The sequence below is a fragment of the Equus przewalskii genome, chromosome 3 (genome assembly GCF_037783145.1).
Source record: "Equus przewalskii isolate Varuska chromosome 3, EquPr2, whole genome shotgun sequence".
Lineage (NCBI taxonomy): Eukaryota > Metazoa > Chordata > Mammalia > Perissodactyla > Equidae > Equus > Equus przewalskii.
Genome location: NC_091833.1, coordinates 113731506 through 113759300, shown reverse-complemented (window position 1 = coordinate 113759300; position 27795 = coordinate 113731506). Strand labels below are relative to the sequence as shown.

Genomic DNA, 27795 nt, shown 5'->3' with positions numbered 1-27795 from the left:
CAGGGAGTTTGCAACTGGATCTCTGTTCTCAAGTTATGCAGTGCAATTAAACGTGGAGAGAAGTCCCTCCCTTTAGGACAAGAAAAACAATGAAACAGAAAGTCTGCTGGCAGGGCCCACGACCACTCCTGCTCTCCCAGTTCAGCCCACGGCTCACTCGGAGGTCCACAGCGCTGCCCCGGGCCAGCCTCACAGCAGGTGACGGGTGACTCCATGTGCTCCCGACACCCTGGATACTTTCCATGGTCAGGTGTCCGTTTATATCTGCGTGACGTTGTATCAGAGACACGCGGCATGACTTACTGAACGAGGGCCACCTGTCCAGCGGTATCTTCAAAGTCCCTGATTTGTGACCGGCAGGGTGCAGGCGATTATGAGAGGAGAAGGTGTTAAGCGCTTGGCCTGGTTTCTGATGTCTGGGTCTTTAGGAGATCCCTGAATTACCAGGAAGACACATTGTCTACTATGAAACAACGAGAGGCAGTCAGGGTCGGCGTCTAAACCACACTTGTGGTTCCACAGATCCTATGATGTCAGAGGTGGCAGGGCCTCCTCGAGTCCCCTCTTAGTTTATGGAAAAGGAAGTGAGGCTGAGGAAGGACATTATCCAAAGCCCAGGCCCCATCTGTACTGGAACCCAGGTCTCCCGATTGGATTCTAGCTCCTGCCCCACTCAGCCCTCCTTTCCGCATTATCCATCATTCACTATTGAGGCGTTTAATACACGTTTACTGAGCGCCAGGCACTGGGCCTGGTATTTTAAGTCTTTATTTAACTGCAAGAGAATGCATAAGATTAGAATGGATGGCTTTACAGATTTAAACAAAATGCAGACTTAAAACAAAAAATGCTCCCCCTCCCCCATGCAGATCTGTTCATTGCAAATGAGGTGAGTGACTTCAGCTCTGAGTGGTTCACACACAGGAACACGCGCATGCACACGCATGCACACACACAGGTGCACATGCATGCGCTCCATGCACAGCATACAGAAAGGACTCTGGAGCACCGGGCACCGTGCTGAGTCTTGTTCTGACTGTGCGGCAGGAGTGTGGGCTCTGGAGACAAACCTCTTGGTGCTGGAATCCTGGCTTCCCGGCCCTCCAGGTGTGACCCCCGAGGAGCGTAACCCGAGCCTCAGATTCCTCATCTGTAAACTGGGAGTAAAACCGCCTCCATCGCGGTATCGTGTGCTCTAAACGGAACAACACGTGTTAAAGCACCAAGTCTGTGGCTGCACACAGTAGACACTCAATAAGTGCTTGCCCACCTGTCTCAAGAACGTGAACTTCTACTGGGGAAGCCAGAGGAGAAAGAGGGCCGGGTGGTCAGGACCGTAAGAGGGTGACCCCAGGGCCTGAGGGGCAAGGAGGAGAGAGCGGTGAAGCCCACGGAGGATGGGGAGCCTCCCAGAGGTGAGCCTGGCCTGAGTGCCCAGGCTGGAGAGGACGGAGGGCATGTCAGGACGAACGCCCAGCGGGGGATCCCGGGGGAGCACCCCGCCCTCAGGAGCAGCGTGTGGAGCTGGCGTCGGAAGTGACTGGCTCTGTCTCTTCCAGGTGCCCAGATAGATGACAACAATCCCAGGCGCACCGGCCACCGCATCGTGGCGCCCCCTGGCGGCCGCTCCAACATCACCAGCCTCGGCTGAAGGCGGCCGCGTGGATGAGCTAGAGTGAAGGATTCTGGGAATACTGTCCATTCCTTTCCCTGTCAGTGTTGTTGAAACCCGCAGTTTTATTTGGTACTGATGGGGGGAAAACTGAATGATGTTCTTTCCTTTTTTGTTTAGGAAGAAGTGGTACTAGTGTGGTGTGTTTGCTTGGCACTCCTTGCCCCACAGTTGTGTGTTCATGCTGATTGCATCTCACAGCATGGTGTCTTCACTCCCTACTTAGTGAGCACAGGTTCTAGCGTCGTCTTGTGCTGTCCCTTCCACTGCCGACTCGCGGCCCCATGGCTCTCCGAGTGGCTCCTTTGCACCCTTGTAGCTGTTCTAGGATAGGCGATGCATGTTACTAAATTCTGTATGCAAGTCTGTGAGTGCGTCTGACGGAACATCGCCGAGGACCGACGTAGACACGATGCCAAGACCTCAAGCCCTCAGGGGCAATTCCAGAACTCTTACCACAAAGATGTTTACTCGTTGCCTCCATCCCAAGTCTACGCTAGAAAGAAGCCTGCCCCATCCCACCCCACTGAGACCTTCTGTGAATTCTCAGAGGCGGGGGGCCCTTCCACTGCTCGCAGAGACATCATCCACGTCCTGTGTCAGAAACCCTGGTCTCTGTGGCACTTGTAAGTTGCCATGCCATCTTTCTGGTCTGTGTGCGTCCTTCCGGCCACTCCGGGCTTCTGGCCGAGCCAGGTTCACACTCAGAAAGGGGTCTCCCAGCCCCATTCAAGGCTGATGATGGTGGGGCGACGGTCGCCCCCGGGCTGCCCGAGTCCTGGTCCCTCCGAGGTGGCTGATGGGGCAGTCAGATTTTTAAAGTTTTGTACAAAGTTTTTCTTTGTAATCACCCCCATTTTTACTTAACAACTGACTTATTGTGGCTCTTATTTCTGAATTCAAAGCTTGTGAGAAAATAAAGAACATAAATGGCCCACTGGCTTGACTGAGGAGTTTCTATTTAAGCGGTGGCCGGTTGGGTGGGTGCAGGTGGTTGGCGCTCCTCATAATAAGGATGGAGGTGCTCACTCCCCGTAGACAGCTGGGGAGGCCAAGGCCGGAGCAGGGAGCCAGTGTCAGGTCCCCAGCCCGAGACATGGATGAGAGGACCTCAGCCGGCCACGGGCTCCTGTGAAATAGGTTGAAATCACAGGTCCACTCCCGCCTGCCCGGCACCTCCTGGGCGTGCCCCCTCCCTCCTCTTGTGGGTTATGTAGGTCAGACCGCCTCGAGCTGGAAGCGCCGAACTCCTCAGCTTCACATTCCTTCCCTCCGGTGCCATCAGCAGATGTACCTTCTAAGGAGGAGGAAACCTCAGGGCCAGCCGCTTGTCTCGATCAGCTGTCAGTAGTGATGACGGTGACTATAACTCACTCTTCCCCAGGGGAGGAGAGGCACCCAACTGCTCAGTCCGGGGAGGAGCTGAGCAGCTACGGGGTGTCCTTTCTTCTCTCCACGGAGACGACTGGCCTCAGGAACACGTCCCTGAACAAGGATTTACCGTGAAGTTAATGACGTGCAAGCTTCGGGCCCCTCATGTGCACAGACCCGTCCCCAGGCCCCAGGCTGGTGGAGGGCTCTTAGCGATGTATCCACGGCCTTGCTTTTCTGAACAGTTTACCGCAGTCTGGTATTTAACTGCATCGGTTAAGCTCACTCTTTCCGCTCACTCTCATGTCCCCGCATATCAGGTGACCCTGGGGGGCCGAGGGCATTTCTGGATCTGGATTAGGGCAGGCTGAGCTGGGTTCAGTGGGGATGTTCGTGTGTGTAGCCAGCCCGGGCACAAATGGCCACACTGCGCTAACACACCTGCATCGTGACACAGTGCGCTGGCCGGAGGTGACGACACAGACGTGTCCCATGGCGCCCAGCACCAGAAGTGCACGGCGTCGGGGAGAGCGAGTGCTGAAGTAAGCGTGCAGAGCCAGAAGCTAGTCCGAGCAGACTCTCCCAGCCGTCAGACGTGTGGAATAACATTTGAACAAAGTATTACAGGGGTGGGTTAGGCAATTCATCGACTTAAACAATTATCTTATTTTTGGATTTGTGATTTTGTGGAATTCATCTGGTTTTTAAAATATATCATTTGTTCTGATCTCCTCTCTGACTCTAAATACCTTTTGTAATTTTATTTGCTTTTTGTGAGGCTCCCCTCCCTAGTGTACAAGCCCCCACCCCCATCTGGGCTTCCCGCCCCTCCTCCCGTGCAGCGTCTCAGGGGTGCGCCCACAGTGGAGGCTTGGAACTGGGCCTCGTCCGTGTGGTGGGGTGGTGAGTTTACTTTAGGGGGAAGACCCGAGCAAGCCCTTGTGGCCACAGAGCCCTTCTCTGTGGCTTCATCAGTCATAAAGCTGATATGCAGGTCTCTGGCTGGCTGACGGCTTTGCCTGTATCTCAACTGGTTCCAAACGGGGAATAAAGGAATGTTATTTAACCCTCTCCCCACCCCAGCAGCAAAATATAAGGTGCTAAGAGCATAAGAGGAGAGTCTGGTCTTGTCTGGGGAGGGGGAACAGGGAAGGCTCTCGAAGACGTGAGCCCTGCTGTTGAGATGTGAACAACAGCTGGGAGCTAAGGAGGCAAAGAGGATGGGAGGAGGCAGGGGTGTTGCAGGCAGAATGAATGTCATGTGCGAAGGCCCCGGGGTAGGCAGGGGTGTGGCACGTAGGAAGCCATGGCAGGAGACAGAGAGGCTGGGTGCTGGGTGAGGGTGAGGGCAGCCGCTGGGCTGAAGGGGGGTGGCTGATACCAGACCTCACAGGACCCCGTGGTCCATGTTAAAGATTTTGCTTTTTCTCCTAAGAGCAAGGGAATACCACTGAAGAGTATCAGTCTGGTTTGTGTCTTAGAAAGTGTAGACAGATTAGAGGAGGATGAGGCAGGGCAGGAGGCAAGAGGGGGGGGCAGCAGCAGCAAGATCGGCACCAGAAGTACTAAGGACGAGAGACTCAGGCTGACTGGAGGACTCCCGGGAGAGTCTGTGGACCTGATTAACCCTAATGGCTACATCCTAGCAGCTCAAGCTCAGATCAGAGGGTAAGTTTGCGTAAAAGAACTGATTCACTAAACTCCGTGTTACAGCATCACTCAGGATCCTTACAGTTCCACCTGCTCCATCACCATAACCACCACAGCCCGTAACAAGAGCTGGGGACCGTAACCCAAGTGGAGGGAGGGCGGTGGAGGTGCGTCTCCCTGGTCCTCCTCTCCCCGGCTCTGGGTGGGCTGTGTTCACGCGGCTCAGCACCAGGCCTGAACGCCCTTATCCGCGTCCAGGCGTCCGGAGCCCGCGCCGGCCACTGCGTCCCGCGGCTTCCAGCTGTCCACGATTTATCTTGATCAGGGAGGCAGTTCCATTAGGAAAGTCACCTCTCAGCTCCCACTTGTAGTCAGAAGAGTCAAATTGTGATGTGATGAAAACAGAAACAGACAGCTGTCTTTGTTGAGAATGACATACCCCAAACTGCCAAGCACAGTCATTGGGCGGCGAGTGTGGGAAGGGGTCCCGCGGCCTGTGACAAGGGACATGGTCCCGTGGGCTAAGGAAGTTACCCTCAAGGAGCAAAGCGATTATCCACGCAAGACTGGCGAAGGCTGACGCAGCCAGTGAGACCGAGGCTGGACACCTGCCACCTTCCAGACATCCTGGTGCTGCCCGGGCATCTGCGTTAACCATACTCACGTCACAGATCAGACATTCCCAACGTAGAATTCCCCACATCTGTCTCCAGCACCCTTCTGTGCAGAGGGCCACGTGACAAAGCGATTTCTATGCAAACCAGGCTCTGAACACAGTGCGGGCAGGAAGCCACGGCCTTGTTACAAGGATGAAGGAAATGTTTCATTTCGCCACCAGAGGGAGCCGTTGGCCAACGTTGGAAATCCTACTGTTGGCCAGTCAGGAATTGAAGATGCTCTGAGAGTTAAGCATCTTTATCAAAAGATATAACTATTACAGATTACTTCTGTTAAGGAGCCACTCCTTCCTAAGAGAGGCTAATTTAGGTTTTAAGAAGTAAAAATTCAGGGCACAAATGGTCCAGAAAGTCCCCAAGACGTGGCTCCCAGAGCCTAGAGCCCACCGTGTTGTGGGAATTCATGGAAACACTGAGTTCTCCGTCCTGGACTTGCTGGAGGCCAGCACACTTTGACTTGGGTCAGTGGGTGATGGCCCCAGGGGACATTTTTGGTGTCACAACCGGGGAGCACTCCAGCGTCTGGTGGGTGGAGGCCAGGGATGCTGCTAAACAGCCTTCAGTGCACAGGACGGTGCCCACCCCCAAAGGATGATCTCACCCAGTGTCCATAGTGCCAAGGTTGAGAACCCCTTATTTAGATGAAAAGGGCAATTCTTTCCGGGTAGGAAAAGCCTTTCCTGGCAGTCGTTTATGTGCCGCTGGTCTGGAAGCTTCTGGACGTTCTCAACATCCATTGGGAGAAGCAGTGGCCCCAGGGACATTTCTCCTTGGGGCTGGGCTGCTGCCTGGCAGAAGAGCTCATCCCCTCCTGGTGGAGTCCAAGGCCTGCGCGGGGCCTCCTTCCAAGCACTATAAGTGATTCGAACAGAAGACACCACTGCAGGTCTCATGGTGCAGCTGTGGGTCCTCAGGCCCCAGGGTGGCCTGTGTCAGGATCACGGGGCCGGGAGACTCAGACCGTCGATAGTGACCAGGGCTTAGCCGCTGGCCAAGCCAAAGGCAGGGAAGGGTCCTGACGAGAATACTATGGCAGCCAAAGGCCACGGTGCATGGGAGAGAGAGAGAGGGCGGGGTGACACAAATGGCAGAAAAAAGGTCTCAGGCCCAGAAAACACTAGTAGTGTCTGGAGACCCTTCACTACCAAGCAGATCTTTTCCGAGAGGCTGGAGAGCAGAGGGGCCCCAAGGCTGCCAGGAGACCACCTCCCACTGGGGAAGTGGGGGTACCAAGAGCCAGGAAGGAAGAGTCCTGGAGGAATGGAGCCATGTCTCGAAGCCAAAGGAGCTACAACTCACAAAGATGAAACCCACTGGGGTTTCCGATTTTCTCGGGCGGCGGGGTGTGCCATGCTCGGCACTCCTGGCACTTCTCCATCCATCCTGCATCCCCCTGACCCCAAGCCTGTAAGGCAGAGGGGACCCCCCCCCCCCCGTCCCCCAGGTGGCTGGTGCCTCCTCCATCTCTTACTCTGCGGGGAGGGGGCGGGGGCGTTCAGACCGGCTCCCCCGCCTCTGGCCCAAGGCCCTTCAGCTACAGATGGCTCCTTTTCTTGAGCATCTTCTTGGAGTTGTCACCGTCACCGACTTCGCTTTCTTGCTGGCTCAGCCTTTTGCTGCGTAAAACATGGAAGAAAGGCAGCCAGTCAGAACCTGGAGTCCACATGTCGGGATGCAGTATCTCACCCAATCTGATCAGAGGCAGGGCAGCGACAGGCAAGTGAGACAATTCTCATTTTGACCTGGGTCATTAAGAAACAAGCAAAACTCCTGTATTCCTGTTTGGTGGGAGGCCATCTGAGTGTCCCGGGTGCTCAGAGGACTGAGGGCCCAGTGCAGATCCACCCTGAGGCAAACCCCAAAGTGTCTGTGGCCAGCAGGGGGCCCGGGTGAGGCTGATTGGACATGGAGGGAGGTCAGGGCCGATCTGGCCCAACTGGTCCCTGATAACAGCAGTAACAGTAACACCAACACTTCCCCTGTCGTCCATCATTTCTCGGGCCCTCAGGGGACCCCCGAGAGAGGTCTTGCTCCTCCCGCCCAGACATTGGGGGTCAATACGTGCCCACAGGCAATGAGCCGGGACCCGCGGTACCTGAGCGAGCCTGAGGGGTGGCCCCCAGAGGCAGGGTCATCATCAGTGGGTCCCCCGGGGTCCCCTCTGTCCCGGGGCGGTGGCTTCTTCCTTTTGGTCCTTACAGGCTTCTCTGCAGAAGTCAGCCAGACACGGGCTCTGTGACGTCAGGGAGGTGAAACTTCCCTCGGCCTCCCCCAAACCCAGCCTGACGTTGTTTGGTGCCTCCGTGGGCACTCGGGACCTCGGGGCTATGACACCCATTCAACGTGGAAGGAAACAGGCCTAGGGGGAGGGCCTCCCCAAGCCCCCATGGCTGGAAAGCGGCAGAGGTGGGACTTGAACTCAGGGCTGTCTGGTGGCTGCGGCGCTTCCAGGGCGCCCAGCTGACAGCAAGACTCTGAACAGAGAGAAGGTGGTGCCCACCGCAGCTTTATCTCAACAGCCCTGTGTGTCCTTACACACCTCTCGGCACAGTCCTGTGAGCAGGTGCAACCCCTGTGACGTCACCGAAGTTGCCGCTGGCGCGGGGCTGGGGGCAGTGCACAGCTGCTAATTATCCCCCACTTTACTGACGGCGCAATAGAGTCAGAGACGAAACACAGCTGGTGATCAGCAGACCCAGGAATGGGAATCACTGAATGCTGGAGAGCAAGGGGGCGCAGGCCCATCCTAACCGAGCCTGCTCACTTCCACACAAGGACACAGAAGCCCAGAGAAGCTGAGGAGGGTACCTCAGACTGCACAGCGGCTTAGTGGCACCTGTGGACTAGAGCCCAGGTTCCCAGCCCAGCGCATCAGCCTCCAACTCACCTGCCAGCCCACGCTTATTGACGAACGGTCTGCTTTCAGCGAGGGGCACCCGGGCCAAGGCCGCCAGCTCAGAGATGAAGCTCTGCTCGGCCTCCTGAACATGGAGAGACGATCAGCTGGACGTCCCCTCCAGCAGGTGGGCCGACGCGCTCGACTCGAGGGCGAGGGCAGCTGACAGCTGCGGCCCCCGTGGCAGAGGAGAATCCCCCAGGAGGCGTCCCAGTGCAGCCAGGAGCAGGGCAGAGGCACGCCGAGGGAGGGAGCCCGTCACCGGCTCCTGCCGGATGGGCAAGTGTCCCGGCTCACTCACCCTGGCCCAAGCGGATCCCACGTTACAGTGAGAACACGCGGTGAGCGGCGCTCAGCGGGGCAACAGAGGCGGCCACGGCGGGAGCAGGACTTGACCCGCGTCTGCCCGACTCCAGGGTCTGCGTTCTCAACTGTCCACACGACAGCTGAACCAGGCAGACCTGGAGGCCACGACTGACTGCCTGAGTGACCCGGGCAGTGACTCGACCTCACGAGCCTCCGTTTCCCCGTCCGTCATCTGATACTTTTTAAGGCAGCCGCTTCGCGTTACAGCCGCACCTTATAATCTCACACGGATGAATTGTTCTGTGATGAAAATCCCATGTTATAGCGTGAGAGCTGAGCTTCCAGTATGTTCTATATAAAGCGCCAACCTCAGTCACCGCAACGCTGCTTAAATGACACTGACATTCACCCTGACACGGGGAAGGGACACTGAGGAGCCCACGTGGTGGCGGATCGCGCACAGGAGATGCTGGTTTCTCCTGTGGCTCGAGCTGATCACAGCTCAGGGACCAGCCCGGAGCAGGGCACTGCGGACACCGGGGCATCCACCCAGCCCCGCCGGCCTCAGGGCCCACAGCCCAGCGGCCAGGCTGATGCGTCATGTCATCAGCCAGTGAGGCCAGCGGGGCCGAGAGGCCCGAGCAGACCCACTGCCGACCTGTGATCTTTGGTTATTCCACTCCTCCTGAAGCCACTGCCCGCTTTGCGAAGACCCATTTCCGAAACTCGTACCTGTAGCTGGGACTCCAGCTGGGCTTCCAGATGGTCCATGACTCTCGCTTTCTGCTTCTGAGCATCCAGGCGGGTCCGCTGGTGCACGGTGAACTGGGCCAGGAACTTTTTCTGCTGCGCCAACATCCTGGCAGAAAGAATGAAGGCCGTTGACACTGCCCTAGCCAGCAGGTTAATCAGAGACTGAGCACAGACCCTTCCCAAGGGCCTGCTGAGTCCTGGGAACTGGTCACCGACAGCCGGGGGTCCATCCTGTAACCCCTCGAGCCATGGAGAAGGATGCCATCCTGGGCACAGTGTACTGTGGCCACACACAGGCTGCGGACGACCTCGGTCCCCCACCCCCGGCAGGCTGACTCATCATAAAATGGACACCATTTGATTGACACTTGGGAGTTTCTGGAATCCCGAACACACATTTTTCACTTGATCCCCAGAGTGGCTTGGTGACATGAGCAGGACAGAGAGCAGAAAAGTCAGGGCAGGAGAGGCTCAGAGAGGTGGGGGCGTCCCTGAGGACCCACAGCGGCAAAGCAGTTGGGCAGCAAGTGGCATCTTCATATGAGAAAAGAATCTTAACCCGGGTTAGGGGACAGTCTCTGGAAGGTCCCTCCTGACTTAAACTCTCAGAACGGCCCGAGCCCCTCCTCGTAGGAGAGAAAGCTCCTTCCCGGGATGCTGTGTCTGAGGAATCTGAACACAGCAGCCCCGGGACTCCGAGAGGCAGAGGACAGACCGGGGCAGATTGGGGTCCCTGACTGGGAGAGAGCGCCCCCTCCCTTTCAGGAGCAGAGACCCCCCCTCCTGCTTTGAATGCCCTCCCTGCCTCGGCTGAGCTTCCTCCGGCCCTCAGCAAACAGGCACCTTCAGTCCCAGCCGCCCTGTTGCCATAATTGCTCTCTGCCTTCTACTTTTCAATCTTTTATGACTGATTTTCTGAAAGGGACAGATTTTCTAGACCTGAAGGCAGAAGCCACTTTTACCATCAACAGGTACCTGTCCATGGAGTGCACCTGAAGGCACAAAATTCTACCTTGCTCTTGATTCATGCTCTTTCTTCTGCCAGTAATACCTTTCCTCTCTTCTTTGTCTTTACTTGGAAAACTCCTATTCATCCTACAAGACCCCATCATCCATCATCCATCCACCCACCCATCTACTCATTCATTCAAGTTCCCCTCGCCTGCCACGTGCTGTGTTGGGTTTTGAAGATACAAGGTGAACAACAGACTTGCAATCCCTGCCTCGTGGAGATCCAGTCTGAGCTGGAGGGACAGATGTCAAACAAATGACTGATCGGCTGAGGTCAACGCTCTGCCGTGTTTGCTCTCCCACACCCTCGAGGAGGCCGTGTCAGCGTCCTGGGGCTGCTCTAACAATGACCACAAACTGGGGAGCTTAAAGCAGCAGAAATCTATTCTCTCGCTGTTCTGGAGGCCAGAAGCCTTCAGTCAAGGTGTCAGCGGGGCCGGGCTCCCTCCAGAGGTTCAAGAGGCAAACCCATCCCTCTCTTCCAGCTTCCGGCGGCTGCCGGTGTTCCCTGGCTTGTGGCCGCCTCTCTCCCATCTCTGCCTCTGTGGTCACCACCTTCTCTGTGAGTGGTCAAGTCTCCCCGTGCCTCACCTGCCACTGGATTTAGGGCCACTGGGACCATCCAGGACGCCCTCCTCACCTCAAGATCTTGACCTTGATGACACCTGCAAAGACCCTTTTCCCACGTGAGGCCACGTGCAAAGGTTCCAGGGATGCGGATGTGGATGCATTTTTTGGGGGCCCCTATTCAGCCCACGACAGAATCAAAGTCGCCCCCCGCCGTGAGCAGCCTGAGCCTCAGTCCCGCTCTATCAGCAGTCTGCTCACTCTCGACTGCCATCAGGTCAGCTAGTCTGGCTCCCCCGTGGGCCCAGCTCTGGGGAATGCTGGGAGGTGAGTCTTGAGAAGTGACCGGACTGTAAGGGAAGGGCCTGTATCCTGGGGTCAGGGGTGGGGTTTCATCCTGCAAGGCCTGGGAGGGCCCCGAAAGGGTCCATGTGGGACAGAGACACCGGCTGCTCCATGTATGACGTGATGCCCTGGCTGCAGCGCAGAGAGCAGAACAAGATGGGAGGGTCAGAGGTTGCAGCTGGAAGACAGGAGGGGAGTGACGAGGACCCAAGACAAGGGAGCAGCCGAGAGAGGAGCCACGCTCTGCACAGTCCTGCCCGCAGAGGACAGAGGCTTTGCTGGGACAGCCACCTGGTACCCCGGCTCCAGAGCAGGGGCCCCTTCAGGACTGCTGATCCTCTGCCCTTTCTGGAAGGAGGGAGTGGCTTGGCTGGAGGCCTGAGTCACCCAGACGGGTGCATAAGCTCACAGAAGCCTTACAGTTGGACTCAAATGTGACTACAGAAACGGGTATTTAAAATGTCCATTATGGGAGTTCTGATTCCAGAACCGTTTCAATTTCGAACTGCCCTGTGCACAGTGCAGAGGGCTCGGTAGTGACAACACGGACGGTAATGATGGGCGTCGGCGCCCTGGCCACACGCCGGCCTCGGAGTGCACATGCTGCATAATAACCCACCTGTGAGGCAAGTGCTCCTACAGCCCCATCTTACAGATGGGGAGCCTGAGGCTCCGCGGGTGAAGGGACCCAGCCCGTGTGTGGCTGACGGAAGGGGCCGTTCCCCACGGCACGGCCCAGGATCCCTGAGGTCGGCTCTCTCGCCGTCCCACCCCTCGACAGAGACGCAATTTGAAATCTGCCATCTGACTGAGTTGCTTCATGGGCTTCTTCACGGATCGCTTTTAAAATCAATATCTGTTGTCACTACACTGCTCTGTCCCCAGGAGTTCTGGCTGACTTTCAACAAAAACCGCACCTATGAATTCAAGGAGACGGGCAGGGAGGGAAGAGCGTCAACGGCCATGTATGAGCCTCTGAGTGGCAGCCAGGCGAGGTGATGCCCTGCATCCCCAGGCTTTGCTTTCCTCTTCCAGTAACCTGGCAGGGGCGGACCAGGTGGCGGCCGAGGCCCCTCCTCTCGGGTCACTGGGGTCAAAGTGTAGCCACCGGACCACACCCATCAGAGTTCCTGGAGGGGCGGAGCGTGTCAAAGATTCAGATTCCTGGGCCCCCTGCTCAGAGCTCCTGAGTCTGAGTCTCCAGCTGTGGGGCCAGGATCTGCAGGTTCAGCAGGAAAGCCAGGTGAGACGGACACTCCCCGAGGCTGAGCACCGCAGGACCGCAGCTGGACGGATGTGTGACAGGCAGGGCAAGTCCGGGCCTTGCGTCTCAACGGCAGGGCATTTGCTACTGCTGTTAACGGCCCATTGGAGGATTTGCAGGGTGGGGCTGTCGGGGACACTGTGCTTCCGGGTCGTAAACGAGCAGCGAGGTAAGGGGCTGGAATCTGTGCTGCAGCAGAGCGCAGAGCCCGCTCTCCCCGTCCTGCAGGCCCTGCTTATCCCGCAGGGGCTTCCAGCTGGGGACGAGACAAGGCGCCCTCCCTGGGATCCTGCAGAGCCCCGCCCCACATCATAGCAGCTGTGCCCATTTATTGCTGTCTCTTCACTCGTCTGCCTGTCTCTCCCTCCAGGCTGTGAGCTCCTGGGTGGCAGGGACTGTCCCCAGTGACCAGCCCCAGGTCTGGCAAACAGTAGGCACTCACAGGGGCGTGTGGGTGCTGCGCCCCCATCTCCTCAGCCTGTCTGGAGGCTGTCTGCACAGGGTCCACACACGCCACTGGTGTTACAAGCACTGTGTCTTGTCTCAGGGCTGCCTCTGGTCACGGGCGTGTTCCACCAGCTCAGCGGCCGGCCGGCCAGTTAATGCCTCCAGGACAGACTCTTAACCAACGTGGCGCAGGGGTTGGTGGACAAGTCGCCTATCATCCGTGCCCCTTGCTGGCATAACTGGAAGTTGAGTTTGACACAGTCACTCAGAAGGTCCAGAGTGGGACAGGGCCTGTGTTGCCATGGAAACCCCTTATTATCACAGGCCTGACTGGCTTTTCTCCCATTGTGGTGGCCACACAGGGCCCTGCATAGGCCCTCATCCCTGGACCCAGTGAAGACGTATGTTACATGGCAGTTGGGACTCTGCAGGCCTGACTGGCGTTGTCAACTTTAAGATTCCGAGATTTTCCTGGGTTATCTGAGTGGGTCTCAGTCACCAGAGCCCTTAAAGCAGAGAAGTTCCTCCAGCTGCAGTCAGAGAGATGCGGCCCAAGAGGAAGGCAGGAGAGATTCCAAGATGAGGGGGACTTGAGGCTCCCTTGCTGGTTCTGAGATGCAGGGGCCATGTGGGCGTCGGGACCGTCCCCGGCTGACAGTCACGAGGAAACCCAAACGGGACCTCAGTTCTACAGTGAACTGGATTCTGCCGACAGCCTGTGCAAGCCTGGAAAGACGCTTCGCAGAGCCTCCAATAAGAGCCCGGCCACTGACACCTCAATTTCCGCCATGTGAGACCCAGAGAAACCTGCGGCGCCTGCCCGGCCCTCTGGCCTACAGAGCTGAGGGCCACCACATGGCCGGTCATCGTCACGGTGCCTCGCTTCTCCATTCCCTCACTGTGCCTCCTGGGGTCCCCTCCCCGTCTGCTTCTGGGGGCACCCAAAGGACAGATGGGAGGGGAGGGGCCGTGCGAGGCTGTGAACACTACTCAGAACCGGAGACGAAGCCACCGCCGCACCGCGACTGCCCGTTCCCTGTGTCAGGCACTATTCTCAGGCCCTGGGGGGAGCAGTGAGCCTGACAGAGGCGCGTGGGCATCCAGGCCGGTGGGGAGGCAGCCAATGAGCGCAGTGTCAGGAGCTGAGAGAGCAACAGAGCCGTGCAGGGCCGCGATGTGGGGACCACAGACAGGAGCAGGGACCTCACCTCTGGTGGACAGCCTGGCACGTTTCAGGGGCTCCACCTGCCATCTCGCCCCCCGACGAAGGGTCTCCGAGTTCTTGCTTTTTGCGCAGCCTGTAGTTTTCCATCCTGTCACCTAGACCAGGTAACACACAAGATCAGGGTGCATGTCTGAAGGACCGACTGGGTGCCAGGTGTGCAGCGGGTGCCGGGGCACGAAGGTCGGCAGGACACACTGCTCTCAGAGTGCCCCACTTACACAGACCCCGCCGTCCACCCCGGGAAGGGCTCGTGTGCGTGCGAAAGCCACGAATTCCATCACAGCCCGGGCTCTCCCTCGAACTGCTCAGCCCCCGAATATCGGGAGAGAGGGGAGGTGCCTGAGAAAGATGTGACACAAAGAGGTCACCACAAGTAGCTAAAGGTCCACACCAGAAAGGAAAACCGATCGGACATGCAGAGCTGTGGGTGTGCAGTCAGCCAGATGTGGGTGCAGAAATGGGTGCTTCCAAGGAGCGAGGAAGATGGGCCTCTGAAGTCTGAGGGGCGCTGGACTGCGGATCAGAACACACGCAGGCTTACCTGGTTACACTTATCTAGCTGCTATACTCACTAGCTGCTACACTTAACTAGCTGTGAGATATCCGACAGGCCACTGACCTTGCTGGACCTCGCTTCCTAGCACTGACAGAGAGACGTGACGTGGCTGAGCCCCAGGGATGTGACTGGCCTGCTGTGAATCCTCAATAAACCAGAGTTGACCCACTGCAGGAAAAGTAGTCCACGCGGTCGATCAAGTCACGTAGTTTCAACGCATTTACTGGGAAATCCTCACGTCAGAGGTGAGGTGTCGGGGAAGCAGGTAATCAGAGCTGAGCGGGTGTGAGGGTGAGCCCAGCCCTGGGCCTCAGTCCCCAGGACGAGGGGCAGAGAGGCGGCCTCGAGCTCACTGAGGGCACGGACATTCCCGGAGGACCGCGCCCAGCCCTGCTGCCCTTCCGCTCGTCCAGGGATCCATCCCAACTCCCATCCCGGACAATCCAGGCAGCGTCCGTTAGAGAACGTGGATCCCACCCTGTCCTGACGCCCCGACCGAGGGCGGCCGCGACCAGCAGAGGCCTTCAAGACCCTGGCTTTCGTCTGCTGTGACGCGATGTTATCGCTGGCCTTGGGACACCGTCCCTCCCATCACCTGGGCGACCTCTTACGAGAGCCCGGGGGGAAATTCTCCGGGTCCAGCAATGTGTGTGGGCCTCTGGCCTGTTCTGGGCCCTGGTCGCTACAGCAGCTTTAATTGGGGAAGTTTCCATCTCTTTGGCCACCAGGAAGCCGAGAGGCAACACCGTGTTGCACCAAGTGGGGATCTGAGGGCCTGTGTCCCAGACGCTGACAGCACCCTCACGCCTTCAGGGTCCCCGTCCTATGCTGAGCCCTCTACTCAAAAAGGCCCATCGTACTGCGTGCACATGGTTCTCCAAGGGCCCCGTAGAAAGCCTTTTTGGGACAAAGCAGGCGATAAACACATACAACATTAAGAACATTAAATTCCCAAAAATAAAGTTTGAACAACCTGACATCCCCTTCTGTCCCAAACCAGGAGCACCTTGGGCGCATGGCCCGGGGCTCCTGGGGAGGGGCCGTACCCTGCAGGGTCTTCAGCTGCTGCAGTCTTCTCTCCTCGTGGTCCTGCACGACCCTCCCGATATGCTGGTCATACGCCCGCACGAGCCGGCCGACGCCAGCGCTGGTCACGTAGACGCTCTCCTCGGCCGCCTCCATCAGCGTTCTCTGTGGGCGGGGAGAAGACTCAGAGGAGAGGCCCCTGCAGTCCCCACCCGCTCCTGCTCTGGTTCTCATCGTCCACCCACTCCCAACCTCGACTGAGCAAGGAGCAAGCAGAGAGCGTGTGGTTGGTTTAAACCCGTCTCGATCGCCTCATTTTCCTTGGTCAGGGATGGCCTAGGGCTGGCTGTGTGACCCAGCTCTGGCCAGTGAGATGCAATATTAGGGAAAGTCTGCTGGGAGGGGGACGCTTCCCTTTTTGAACATTATGGCAAAACTTTGGTGCTGGTGAAAGACTTTGCTGTTTCCTTCTTCCTGCCTGGAATGCAGACCTGATGTCTGGAGAGGTGGTGGCCACTGTGACACTATGAGGCAACAAACTAACACCAAGAATTGTGGCTCAAAAAGAAAGGGCCTGGCCCTTGGTGACATCGCAGAGCCTCTGTGCCAGCCTGGAACCACCTATCTTCACATTTCTTGTCACGTGGGATCGGTAACTTCTATTTATTTGAGTCATTTTAGTATGGCTTTCTGTTAAGTGCAGTTATGCGTTCTTCAAGGATACACCTTCAGCCCCAAAGCAGAAGAGAGAGGAAATGCTGAGGTGCCCCATCCTCAGGGACGTGTTGGTTGTGCACTGGCAAAGTCACCATCCTTTACTTCATATGATAATGGGCAGAAGTCAGACTCAAGGCTTTGGGGAGGAAGAAACACCCGTTTATTACTGAGAGACGACTGTTGAGCGGTTGGCTATGTTCCGAGGGCTGTGCTAGTCACTTATCCCCACGGCACCGTCAGAGAAACGTCCCCGATTCTGCAGGTGTGGACAGAGGCTGTGGAGGGGAGGAGGGTGTGCAGAGCACTCTTGGAACGCCCAAGCCCCCGGGCCGCCCATGCTGCGGCCGTTTCTCTCTCCCTCTGCCCGACTTCTGCATCCACACAGGGGCTCGACACCACCCATCTGAGGACTCCAGGCTCTGGCCGTGCGCTTCCTGTCAGGAGCTGCCACTGATGGCCGGCGGCCTGCTTTGAATTTCATTTAGAACATGGAGCCAGGAGACAGGAAGTCCCCCTTGTCCCCCTCAAGTCAGCAAACCCCCCTGCACCTCCTGTCCTCCGGCCCCAGGGCAGCGGTGTCCACTCCCCTCGCGTCCCGCCCACCCTCCCTGTCCAGGGCCTCCATCCTGGCCCCTCTTCTCTCCTCCGCCTCAGTTTCTCCAGCTGGTGTCCCAGTCCCAGCAGCAAACCCTTGCTGGAGGGTCTCCAACTTCTCAACCCTCTCCCGAGGCCCCTCCAGGCTCTGCCTGTCTCTGCTCCATCAGCAGAACCGCCCAGGGATCGGTGCGGCCCCCTCTCCGCATGCCCTCTGCTCCGTCAGATCGTGAGTCCCAGGAAGGCAGAAACACTGCCCCGGTTCCCGCTCTACCCCGACCTGCCACAGGGCCCGCGGCCAGGCAGCCTTGTGAACTGAGGTCAAAGAAAAGAACACTGTTCCAGAAACTGAGCGCATCTTCTCTCCTGGAGGCGTGTGGGCGCACACACTGTCTACTCCTGACTCGGAGTCCCCGGGGAAGCTGGGGACACAATACTCCGTGTGTATACTTCACTCCATTTTCATGCAACGAGCAGTGGTCAGGTAAGAGTCAGAATTTAAAGGGAAAGAGGCAACCTTCCCTGAATCACAGGCCGGGCGCGGCCGTGACGTCTAGATGCCGTGCCGCAGATGTGAGACATCTGGAGCGAGGCCGGCTGTCGCAGAAGCGTGGGTGCCGTCCCTCTGCTCCATGGAGCACAGAGTGGCTTTCTCTAAGTGGAATTAACCATGGAAGGCGTCGGTGCCCGGCACCTCCGTGCAGCCGGCGTCTGCTCTTGGTCGGCAGCCCCTCTGCCGTGTGGCGCCCCGGATGCCCCCTCTGCAGTGGTCTGCAACAGGCAGGGGTCTCGTCTTCCCTTAGGGTTCGAGGGGGGCAGCTGAGGCCACAGAGCGAGCACCAACCACGTGGGCAAGACGGGCTCCAGTCCCAGCTCTGCTGCTCGCCGAAGCTGGGGCGTCAGACAGGCCGTGAGCCTCGGTTTCCCGCCTGAATGATGAGAAGGAAGATTATCCCAATGGTGCCAGGACCATGGGAGAACCAGGCGGGGTGAGGTGGCCAAAGTGCTCACGCAGACTTGGATGGCAGCTAATGGTCGTGATCTTTATGCCCTTGGTTCATCCCCGCCGTGAACAGCAGGAGGAAACCGCCACCTGCTCAGGTCAGACTGAGTCCAGCTGCTCGGCTCAGCCAACAGGGTCAACTCCACAGAGCCTCGCGTCCCTGCAGAGTGGCCAGGTGCAGGGAAGGGCCCCTCCTCTCTGGGCGAGGGCTGTGGGTTCGAATCCTGCACCTGCCGCTGCCCAGGAGGCTTGGAGAGGCCCGGGAATCTGTGCAGGGAGAGAAACTCCCAGAAAGGGTGCCCTAGGCTGCTGCTCTATGCAACCCTGCCCTCCGCCCCTGCCCACCCCCCCTAACTCGTCCCCCCTGCCCTCGGGTCCCCGGGACGGGATGGCACGCACCTTGAAGTCGTCCCTGGCCCTGGCCCGGCTCCTGGTGGCCGCGTTCCGTGCATACCCCAGCAGCGCCTGCCCGAGGGCCCGCTCCGTGTGCTGCTGCAGGAGCTGCCCGGCCTCCCGGGCCTCGGCCAGGAGCTGCTGCTGGAGCTGCAGCCGCGTGAGCTGTGCCTCCTCCTCCAGCCTGCTGGCCTCCTCCTGGACGCGCGCCTCCTGGAGAGGACAGAGCGCACGCTGCTGCCATGCACAGAAGCTCTGCCCAGGCCCAGGCCCAGGCCCAGGCCCAGGATGTGGTCAGCCCTGGCGAGGGCCCCAGGAAGGCTGGGGAAGGGATGCAGAAGGGGCAGAAAGTGGTGGCCTCTGGGCTTGCAAAAACCAACACACGATGGATGAGCCTGTGCATGTGCTGCAGACTCCCCCAAGCACTTATTGAGCACTGACTGTGTGCCCAGTGCCATCTGTGGCCTCTCACATACACAAGGACTTCCTCATTCTGCCAGGACAACATGATGCCTGAACACTAGGAATGATGAGGAAACAGAGGCTCAGAGATGTTAAGTAACTTTGTAAAAGTCACACAGCAGAGCTGGGTTTCAAAGCCAGATCTGAGTCTGACAGTAGTCTGGGACATCATGAAGCCAAGGCAGGGCATTTGGGGCCCTGGGGTTTGGCTTTCCTTGTAGGAGTAAGAGTGGGGGGAGGAAGTGAGGGGGTCAGAGATGGGGCAGGAAGTCCTGCCTGCTTCCCGCCGAGCTCTCCTGGGCAGAGCGAAAGAGACTGGGAGCTCGTCCCTCACTAATGGGTAAAAACACATCAGCTGCCCCTGTTGCTCAGCGGCCAGGGGAGACCCGGAGTCAGCCTGCTTGCATTTCAACCCCAGGTCTGCCATTTACAAATTCTGTCTTTCAACTGTCAACACCTTAAAACCCACTTCGGAGCCCCTTCCTCCTCACCCCACACGCCGGCTGTCCCTCTCTGAACGCTGATTTCATACGCATTTTTAGTGTCATTCTCAGGACAGCGCACACGAGAGCTTCTGGCACAGTGGTGCCCGCCGTGGTCCCCACCCAACCCCAACCCAGGGGTGGCGGGATTTGGGTTTTGGCAAACAGGGCCGAGCCTGGAACCCAGGAAGGCAGCACTGCCCATCTGAGCCGGGCCGGGACCGATGTGCGGATCTCACCAGGGCCCGGAGCAGCTGCCACTGGTGCTCGTCCAGACACTGGGAGGAGCCCCGCTCCAGGGCGTGCTGCTCACGCAGCTCCTGCAGAAGGCTCTTCTTCCCGGCCAGCCTCATCCGCGTCAGGGCGGCGACCGCGCTGCCACGGAGAGCCAGCCTCCGCAGGGCCGAGCGCAGGAGCAGCTCGTGCTCCTGCAGGATGCACCGCGTGGACCTTTGGGGAGAGAGGGCGGGAGGCTGGGAGTCAACGCTTTGGGCTTCACTGAGTGTGACGGTTAATTTTCTGTGTTACCTTGATGGGGCCACGGGGCACCTAACATCTGACAAACATTCTTCCCGGTGTTTCCGGATGAGATCAACATTTAAATCTGTGGGCTGAGTAAAGCAGAGCGTCCTTCCTAATGTGGGTGGGCCTCATCCAATCAGTTGACGGCCTCAAGAGATGAGAGTAAGGCCTTCCCGCGAGTAAGAGAGAACTCCTTCTGCCTGACTGCCTTGAGCGGGGACATCACTTCTTTTCCTGGCTTTAGACTCAGACTGAAACACTGGCTCTTCCTGGGTCTCAAGCCTGCTGGCTTTTGGCCTGGAGCTTACACCACTGGCTCTTGGTTCTCAGGCCTTCAGACTTGGGGCTGGAACTACACAAGGCCTCTCCTGGGTCTCCAGCCTGCCAGCTACAGATCTCGGGACCTCTCAGTCTCTCTCTCTATTTATATAGAGACACACACACATCCTGTTGGTTCTGTTTCTCTGGAGAACCCTGACTAATACTCTGAGCTACCAAGAAACACTCCAGACAGTCACACCCCACAGGGAACCTTTCCAGAGGAGGTAGGTTGAAATTTTCCCATCCTCTGCTACCTGTCCTCTTAGACATGGGTGCTCACCACGGTTGTATTCAGCCATCTGTTCTTTTTTTTTTGCTGAGGAAAATTTGCCCCAAGCTAACGTCTGCTGCCAATCTTCCTCTTTTTGTACGTGGGGCACCGCCACAGCATGGCCACTGACAGACGAGTGGTGTAGGTCCGTGCCTGGGAACCAAACCCAGGCTGCTGAAGTGGAGCGCACTGAACTTAACCACTAGGCCACCGGGCTGGCCCCAGCCGTCTGTTCTTTATTAATCTTTTTTAGCTTCATCATATCCTGCCTCGAGTTTCAGATGCACACATGCAGCTGCCTTTGGTACATAGCCACTTGAATTTCTTACATAACTTCAAACTTAACACATCCAAAACTGACATTGGGAGCTATTTTTGAGTTCTTATCTCAGTGACTCGAGTAAAAAACCCTCTGTCTACGAGAGAGGCCCAGCATTTGCTCGTATAAGTTGAGGTATTTGCTGCAGGCTGAAAAGCTGAGCAGAGTGTTGGCAGTCAGCCCACAGGGAGGAGAGGCCTGGGAAGCACCCAGGCTGTCAGCTGGGGGCCCTCGTCCTGAGTAAGCAACCCTCCTTCACAAAGGCCTCATTTTTGATTGGCTGAATTCACACACGGAGCAGCTGGTCTACCTCCACCTGAAGTGCCTGCCAGAAGTAAGATAACTCCTCTCTGGGGAAGACCACATCATTCAAGACAACTCCTCTCTGGGGAAGACCACATCATTCAAGGTCTTAAATCATCTCTACGACCTGCAATCACAGAGTCCAGCATTGAGCAACAATAACCAGACTTGCAAACAGATAGGAATTGACGAAAAATAAAGAGAAAAAACAGACAATAGAAACATACCCACAAGACAGTAGAATAACCAGGCATGAACTCTAAAATAGTTATGAATATCTTTAAGAAATTAAATGATAAGATGAAGAATTTCAGCAGGTAACTGAAAACCATGAAAAGAATCAAATGGAAATTCTAGAACTGAAGACAGTAGCTGACATGAAGAACCAAGTAGATGCAGGTACAGCAGAGAAGACACAGCTGAAGAGGGCGTGAACTGAAGATAGCTCAAAATAAGTATCTAGACCAAACCACAGAGAACAAAAGAACGAAAAATACAAAATAGCATGTAAGAGACACATGGGATTAGGCAAATAGTCCTAATAAATGTGTAATGGGGCCCCAGAAAGAACAGGGAAAGAACAGGCAGGAGGAATCTTTAAAAAAACAATGGCTGAGAATTTCTAAAAACTGATGGAAGATAGCAAATTACAGATTCAAGAACAACAGATTTATAAAACAAACAGACAAAATATACACACAAAAACCACACATGTGATGAGGAATCTTGTAATAAACGGATACAACCCAAAGAACAAAAGAGGGCAGAAACAACTGAAATCAGAAGATGACAGACTATCTTTAAAAGTAACGACCAAACTAGGATTCCACAGTCAATGAAAATATTCCCTAAAAATGAAGATGAGACAGACATTTTCAGACAGACAAAACCTAAGAGAATTTGTCCCCACCTGATCTGAAATGAAGAAAACCTCAGGCGATGGAAAATCATCCCAGATGGAAGCCTGAAGGTGCAGGAAGGACTCAAGAGCCACAGAAAGGGTACACGTGTGAGTAAATCTTCATGAATACTGACTACATAAAACAGTACTGTCTCATAGGGTTGAAAATAGAGAGAGAAGTAAGCTATACAATGAGAAAAGCACAATCTGAGGGAGGAATAAACGGAGCTGAGGCATGCAAGGTGTTCGCACTGTCCAGGAAGAGGAAATATACTAACGTATATTAGATTTTGACAAGTCAAGGATGTAATTCAAAACCTCTGAACCAGTAAAAGTATAGCAACAGAATATATAACTAACAAGCCAAAAGAGAGAGAAAATGGAATAAGAAAAAGACACTTAATCCAAAAGAAGGCAAGACAGGAGAGAAAAGAGGAACATAGAGCAGGTGGGGTAAACACAAAACAAATAGTGAGATGATAGATTTAAAACCAGAATATATCAGCATTAGGGTTTACGTTAAACATAAATGGACTAAATATTAGTGCAATTAAAAGAAGCAGGTTTTCAGGCTAACAAACCCTGCAATGGCTCACTATTGTCCTCAGCACAGCTCACAGGTCTGCCCTGCTCTGGCCTGCTTACGCTCCCATCTCCTTCTCCCGGGGCTCCCCCTGCACCACCTGCTTCTTGACGTATATGCAAATTAGTTTCCTGGAAATGGCTGGGCAACCACAAACATAGTTCTATCGAAACAACTTTTCTCATATGAAATAAGCAAAAGGAAATATTTTTCAGCAAGTTGGAAAAAAACCATACCATACTTATAGCAAAAATATTAAAAAAGAACATAAAAATTTATTAATAAATGAGGAGGGACTGAAAATGGGCGCAAGGGGTGTTTGGGGCATGATGGAAATGTTCTAAATTTGGATCGTGGTGATAAGGGCAGAACTCTGTAAATTTGCTAAAAATCATTGAGTTGTACACTTAATGTATGTAAATTATACCTCAAAAAAGTCGTTAAAAAAGTTCCTATGACAGACAACGCTATGATGTAGAACTGGCCGCATTTTATAGATGAGGAAATGGAGGCTAAGAAACGTTAAGTCATTTGCCCAGATCAATTCTGACTCCAAGCCTTTATCCATGCACTCTGCTATCACCCTACTCCACGTTTATATTGACAATTTGGTTGGTCTCAAAACCACACTGTAGGGGCCAGCCCAGTGGTGTAGTGATTAAGTTCATGCACTCTGCTTCGGTGGCCCAGGGTTCGCCAGTTCAGATTGTGGGTGCGGACCTATGCACTGCTCACCAAGCCATGCTGAGGCAGCATCCCACACAGAACTAGAGGGGTGTACAACTACATACTGGGGCTTTGTGGAGGAAAAAACAAAAAGAGGAAGATTGGCAACAGAGGTTAGCTCAGAGCCAATCTTCCTCACCAAAAAAAAAAAAGAAAGAAAAAAGCATACCTTAAAAAAAACAAAGACCATACTGTAAGAGGCAGGGGGCAGTTAATGTGTCCAATTTACAGATGAGGACACTGAGGTTGGTGTGGAGCATCACACAGGACACAAGGCCCCGACCCTTCGGAAAACTGTACTCACTCTTCACTGAGGCCACCAAGTCGGCCCAGGACTTGGTGGAGGATTGTCTGGTGGTCGTCCCGCAGGTGTGTCTGCAGCACAGCGGACAGAGCGTGCTCCTCCATCCACACCTAAAACCCAGGACAGAGGGATGACGGTCAGCTCAGGTTCATTTGATCCATTACCGCTCGGTTGGAATGTGCCTCGTTTCTTGTTTAAAAAAATCCTTTTCTCCCCTAATTTCATTAAATTTTCTCTTACATTTCCTTCTAAGGATTTAAAAGTTTTTCCACTTACATTTGCATCTTAAAGCATTTCATTTTCATTTTCTGTGGCATGAGGAAGGGGCCTAATTTTCTCTGGACAAATAAGTACTAATTGCCCGAGCACGCTTTATTAGATAGTTGATGCTTTTCTGACTGGCCTGCCATGCCACCCTGTCCCCATATAAACGCACGTCTCTCCAGGCTCCCTCTTCCGTGCTGAGGGTCTGTGTTCATGTCTCACCAACCCCAGTCCGCTGTGACGGCTGTCATTTGTTGACTCCACAAGGGCCAGGCTGGCCCTCCCACATCCGCTGGTCGGAAACCGGCTCAGCTATTCCTGGTTGCTCTTCCTTTCCTATGCATTTCAGGATCGGTTTATCAAGTTTGGGAAAATAGCTTTTTCGGATTTTCTTGTAATTTGATTGAATCAAACTGATTAATTTGGAGAGAATAACCTTTTTTCCAAATTTGGATTTCCCATGCAAGAACACGGCATTTCTCTCAAGTCTTACTCTATGTCTTCAATAATAACATTTTATAAACGTCTCCATTTGGCTCTTATACACGTTGATCAGATTCACGAGACAGTGTCCGTGTGTTATCCGTGTTCAGGCACAGTGGCCTCACTTTTGTGTCTGTCCTTCGTGGTCACAGAGTGGCCTTGCCGATGTTGACGCTCTGTGTCCTGGCTCAACAGGAGAACGCCCAGGCTGGCTCCTGGGTGTGAGGGACGATTCTTTTTTTTTTCAAGTGGTAGCTCTTCATTTCTAAGTCGCATACTTACCTCGTAAGTATAAACTTAATTCTTCTTCCCTCTGGGACAGAAGGAGAAACACGATTCCGACCTTCTCCCCACCTGCCTGATAGCGCCCTCTACCACTGTGGTTCTAGCCTATTTTCCAAACTGCTCATTGTGCGAACCATCAATGCTCCTATGGTCAATATTATTTTTTTATTTCTTTTTTTCCCTTTCTTCTCCTCTACAGCTTTGAGAGGTACATATTCTATTTCTATTCTTTCCGTGGTTTTAAATTTTTAACACACATTCCTGACCCCCCGGAACCTAAAGAGAATCAACATTTCCTTTACCTTAGGACTCACGTCTGTTACCAATTCTGAAGATCTTGTACCCATAGTCGCTTTGTGCATTGCCTCTCCTTCACTCTCTCCATTGCTTTCTTCTAGCACTCCTATAAGACTGTGAGAAAGTTCCCATGGGACTTCTCATTCTGTTCTGCATGTCTCTTAACTTCTTCATTTTTTACTCTCTTTAGCTCTCGCGCTGGATCCTGGACCACTTTCTCACATTTATCTTCTAGTTCACACTGTTTCTTCAGCCATATTTAATCTGCTGTTTAACTCGTCCATTAAATTTCTGTTTCCATGACTATAATTTTCAATCATAAAAGTATACGGTTTTTCATCTGTCATTGTTTTTCATCGTGTCTTGTTTTTATGGCTATTAATTCCTTCTGTTACGCTTTTCGTTGTTTTAAACATACTTCCTTTATAAGTGCTTTCTAACAGTCCATCTGGATTTCTGGTGCTTGCTGTGGTCTAAACTCAGTACTTGCTGGATGTGCTTGCTCTCACTCACAGTGGCTTGTTCCTTATGTTTCATAATTTCGAATTTAGCTTACCTTCAATGTGGCTTTATCTGTGAGAATCCTGTGAGTTCCAAGGCCACACAACTAATAAATAACAAATAAAGCGGAGCGGGGACCCAAACCTAGGCCTGTCTCCACAGCTCACACATTTTCTGGCTCCTCCCTGACTGTCTCGTCTCACCAGGAGAACACGCACCTGGCTCAGCCAGCCCGCGTGACAACCGAGGATTTGATGGTTTGGGGGAGTCCTTCACTTTTCCTCATCTGTCCCCAGCAGTCTGGCGACGGCGCACGCTGCATGCGGAATCTGGATGAAACGCCGAGGCCCGGGTGTAAGTGGGCAGCCCAGAGCTCAGTTTCCCCGGCCTTGTGACTCCTAACACTTACACTCAATCTCACTAAACTACATTGTGTTACCCAGAACTTCTCGTTAAAGTCAGTCTCTGACCCCTCTTGTGAGAAGCGTAGGTCAGGCCTCCTTGTGAAGGTGACATGGGAGCGAAGACCTGAGCAGGACGAGTGAGGTGGGAGCGTGCCCAGTGAGCGAGAGCAAGCCAAGGAGCCCACGAAGGCTGGAGCGGAGCCAGCCGGGGGAGAGGTCAGAGAGTGGACAGGTCCTGACACGCAGGGCCTTGTAGGGCATGGGGAGGACGCTGGCTTCCACGCCGTGTGAAATGAGGAGTCACTGGGGGTTTTGAGCAGAGAGGTGACACAACGTGACGCAGTGTCTTCTATCACGTCTAATGCGCTAGTGATCATAAGATGCACAATTATTTTAGGTATCGCTACGAGAGAAAAATCACTGCCAACTAAATTAAAATGCATCTCAATTTCAGGGATGTTAAAATGTTTTTAAAATTTGCATCTTAAAAATGAGTGGCATATAGTGTGTTTTAAAAGTATGTCTGGCTGGGGTTGAGAAGAGACCACAAGGGGCCAGGGCGGCTCCGGGAGGCCAGGGGGCCGGCTGCTGCAGTGGTCCAGACAACAGGTGTGGCGGCTTTGACCAAGGTGCTAGGAGTAGAGGTGGCTTGAAACAACACAAACTTAGAAGTTTACAGTTCTGCGGGTCGGAAGTCCAAAACGGAAGTCAAAGGGCTAAAATCAAGGTGCCAGCAAGCCTGCACTCCTTCTGGAAGCTCTAAGGCAAAATCCCTTTCCTGGCCTTTTCCAGCTTCTAGAGGTCACCTGCATTCCTTGGCTCATGGCCCCTCCTCCAGCTTCAAAGCCAGCAACGGCCGGCTGAGTCCTTCTCACACTGTATCACTCTGACACTGACTCCTGAATCTCTTTCACTTAGGAGGACCCTCTAATTACATTGGCCCACCTGGATAAAACAGAATAATCTCCCCATCTCTAGGTCCTTAACTGAATCACATTTGCAAAGGCCCTTTTGCCATGCAAGGTAACATAGTCACGGGCTTAGGGGATCGGGACGGGGACATCTTTGGGGAGACGTTAGGCATCTTTGTGTCTAACACAAGTGCACTGGGGAGAAGCCCAGACCTGCATTAGAATGGATCACACTCTCAGAAGCCCCACGCTGCCACCTGTCCCAACTGTGCAAGTGACAGATCCCATAATCTTTCACAACTTCCCTGAGTAACAGGAGACGAAGGTCACAAGGCCCTTTGCGTAGAAAACATGGAAATGCACTTCTTAGCCTGGGTGCGTGTCTGATTGTCCATGAATAGTTTTCTTAGGGTTTCTCTTCTCGTGACAAATATTCACCTGAACCACAGAAAGTTCATGTCCCATTTTTATCACCAACGGGGAAATATGGAAAGTAGGAGGGCACATGGATCTCTAAATATCTTGGAGTAATTTAAGGCAATTAAACAATCAACCAGTAAATTAATTATGACATATACACCTTGAGAAAATGGTCTTGGGTCATAATTATTTAATCAGTTGATGAGGTCATTAACTATTCCGCCAAGGAAAATTCACATGCGTGCACAGACTCACAAAATAAATAAATCAAAGATAAAAGCCAGCTATGCACAGTCTGATATTTGCCTAAAATAACTTAAGACTCATAACCAGAGAGCTTTAGACAAATCGTAGGTATTTATCTAATAATTTATCAGAAATGAAATTCCAGACTTTTCCAAGGTCAGTATTATCCAATGATCGGACACTGTGCAAAGGTCTTAACTTGTATGATCTCACAGCAACTCTGTTGGGTATTTTGATCCCTATTTCTTCACACAGAAGCTGGGGTTTTGAGACATTTAGCAAGTTGTGCAAAATCGGAGCTGTGGAAGTTCACTAAG

General features: G+C 54.4%; 2 protein-coding genes across 9 annotated transcripts in view; one reads left to right on the top strand and one right to left on the bottom strand.

The window, feature by feature from the left end:
• CRMP1 (collapsin response mediator protein 1) overlaps positions 1–2606 on the top strand; it is a 71729-nt gene extending 69123 nt beyond the window's left edge. For all 3 annotated transcript variants that reach the window (XM_070613287.1, XM_070613288.1, XM_070613289.1), the window contains exon 14: positions 1560–2606. In XM_070613287.1, coding sequence (XP_070469388.1) covers positions 1560–1651 — 92 coding nt within the window. In that variant the 3' untranslated portion in view covers positions 1652–2606. The remainder of the gene's footprint in view (positions 1–1559) is intronic.
• The window catches only part of EVC (EvC ciliary complex subunit 1), an 87109-nt gene that overhangs the window by 9018 nt on the left and 50296 nt on the right, over positions 1–27795 (bottom strand). For 2 of the 6 annotated variants that reach the window (XM_070613285.1, XM_070613284.1), the window contains 9 exons: positions 23668–23777; positions 19657–19867; positions 18480–18686; positions 15787–15931; positions 14168–14279; positions 9305–9431; positions 8258–8351; positions 7466–7577; positions 728–6986 (listed from right to left, as the gene is read on the bottom strand). In XM_070613285.1, the coding sequence (XP_070469386.1) occupies positions 6905–6986; positions 7466–7577; positions 8258–8351; positions 9305–9431; positions 14168–14279; positions 15787–15931; positions 18480–18686; positions 19657–19867; positions 23668–23777 (1200 nt within the window). In that variant the 3' untranslated portion in view covers positions 728–6904. Of the gene's footprint in view, positions 1–727; positions 6987–7465; positions 7578–8257; positions 8352–9304; positions 9432–14167; positions 14280–15786; positions 15932–18479; positions 18687–19656; positions 19868–23667; positions 23778–27795 lie in introns of those variants that run through there. The other 4 variants (XR_011538334.1, XR_011538335.1, XR_011538336.1 and 1 more) reach the window with 4 other exon arrangements.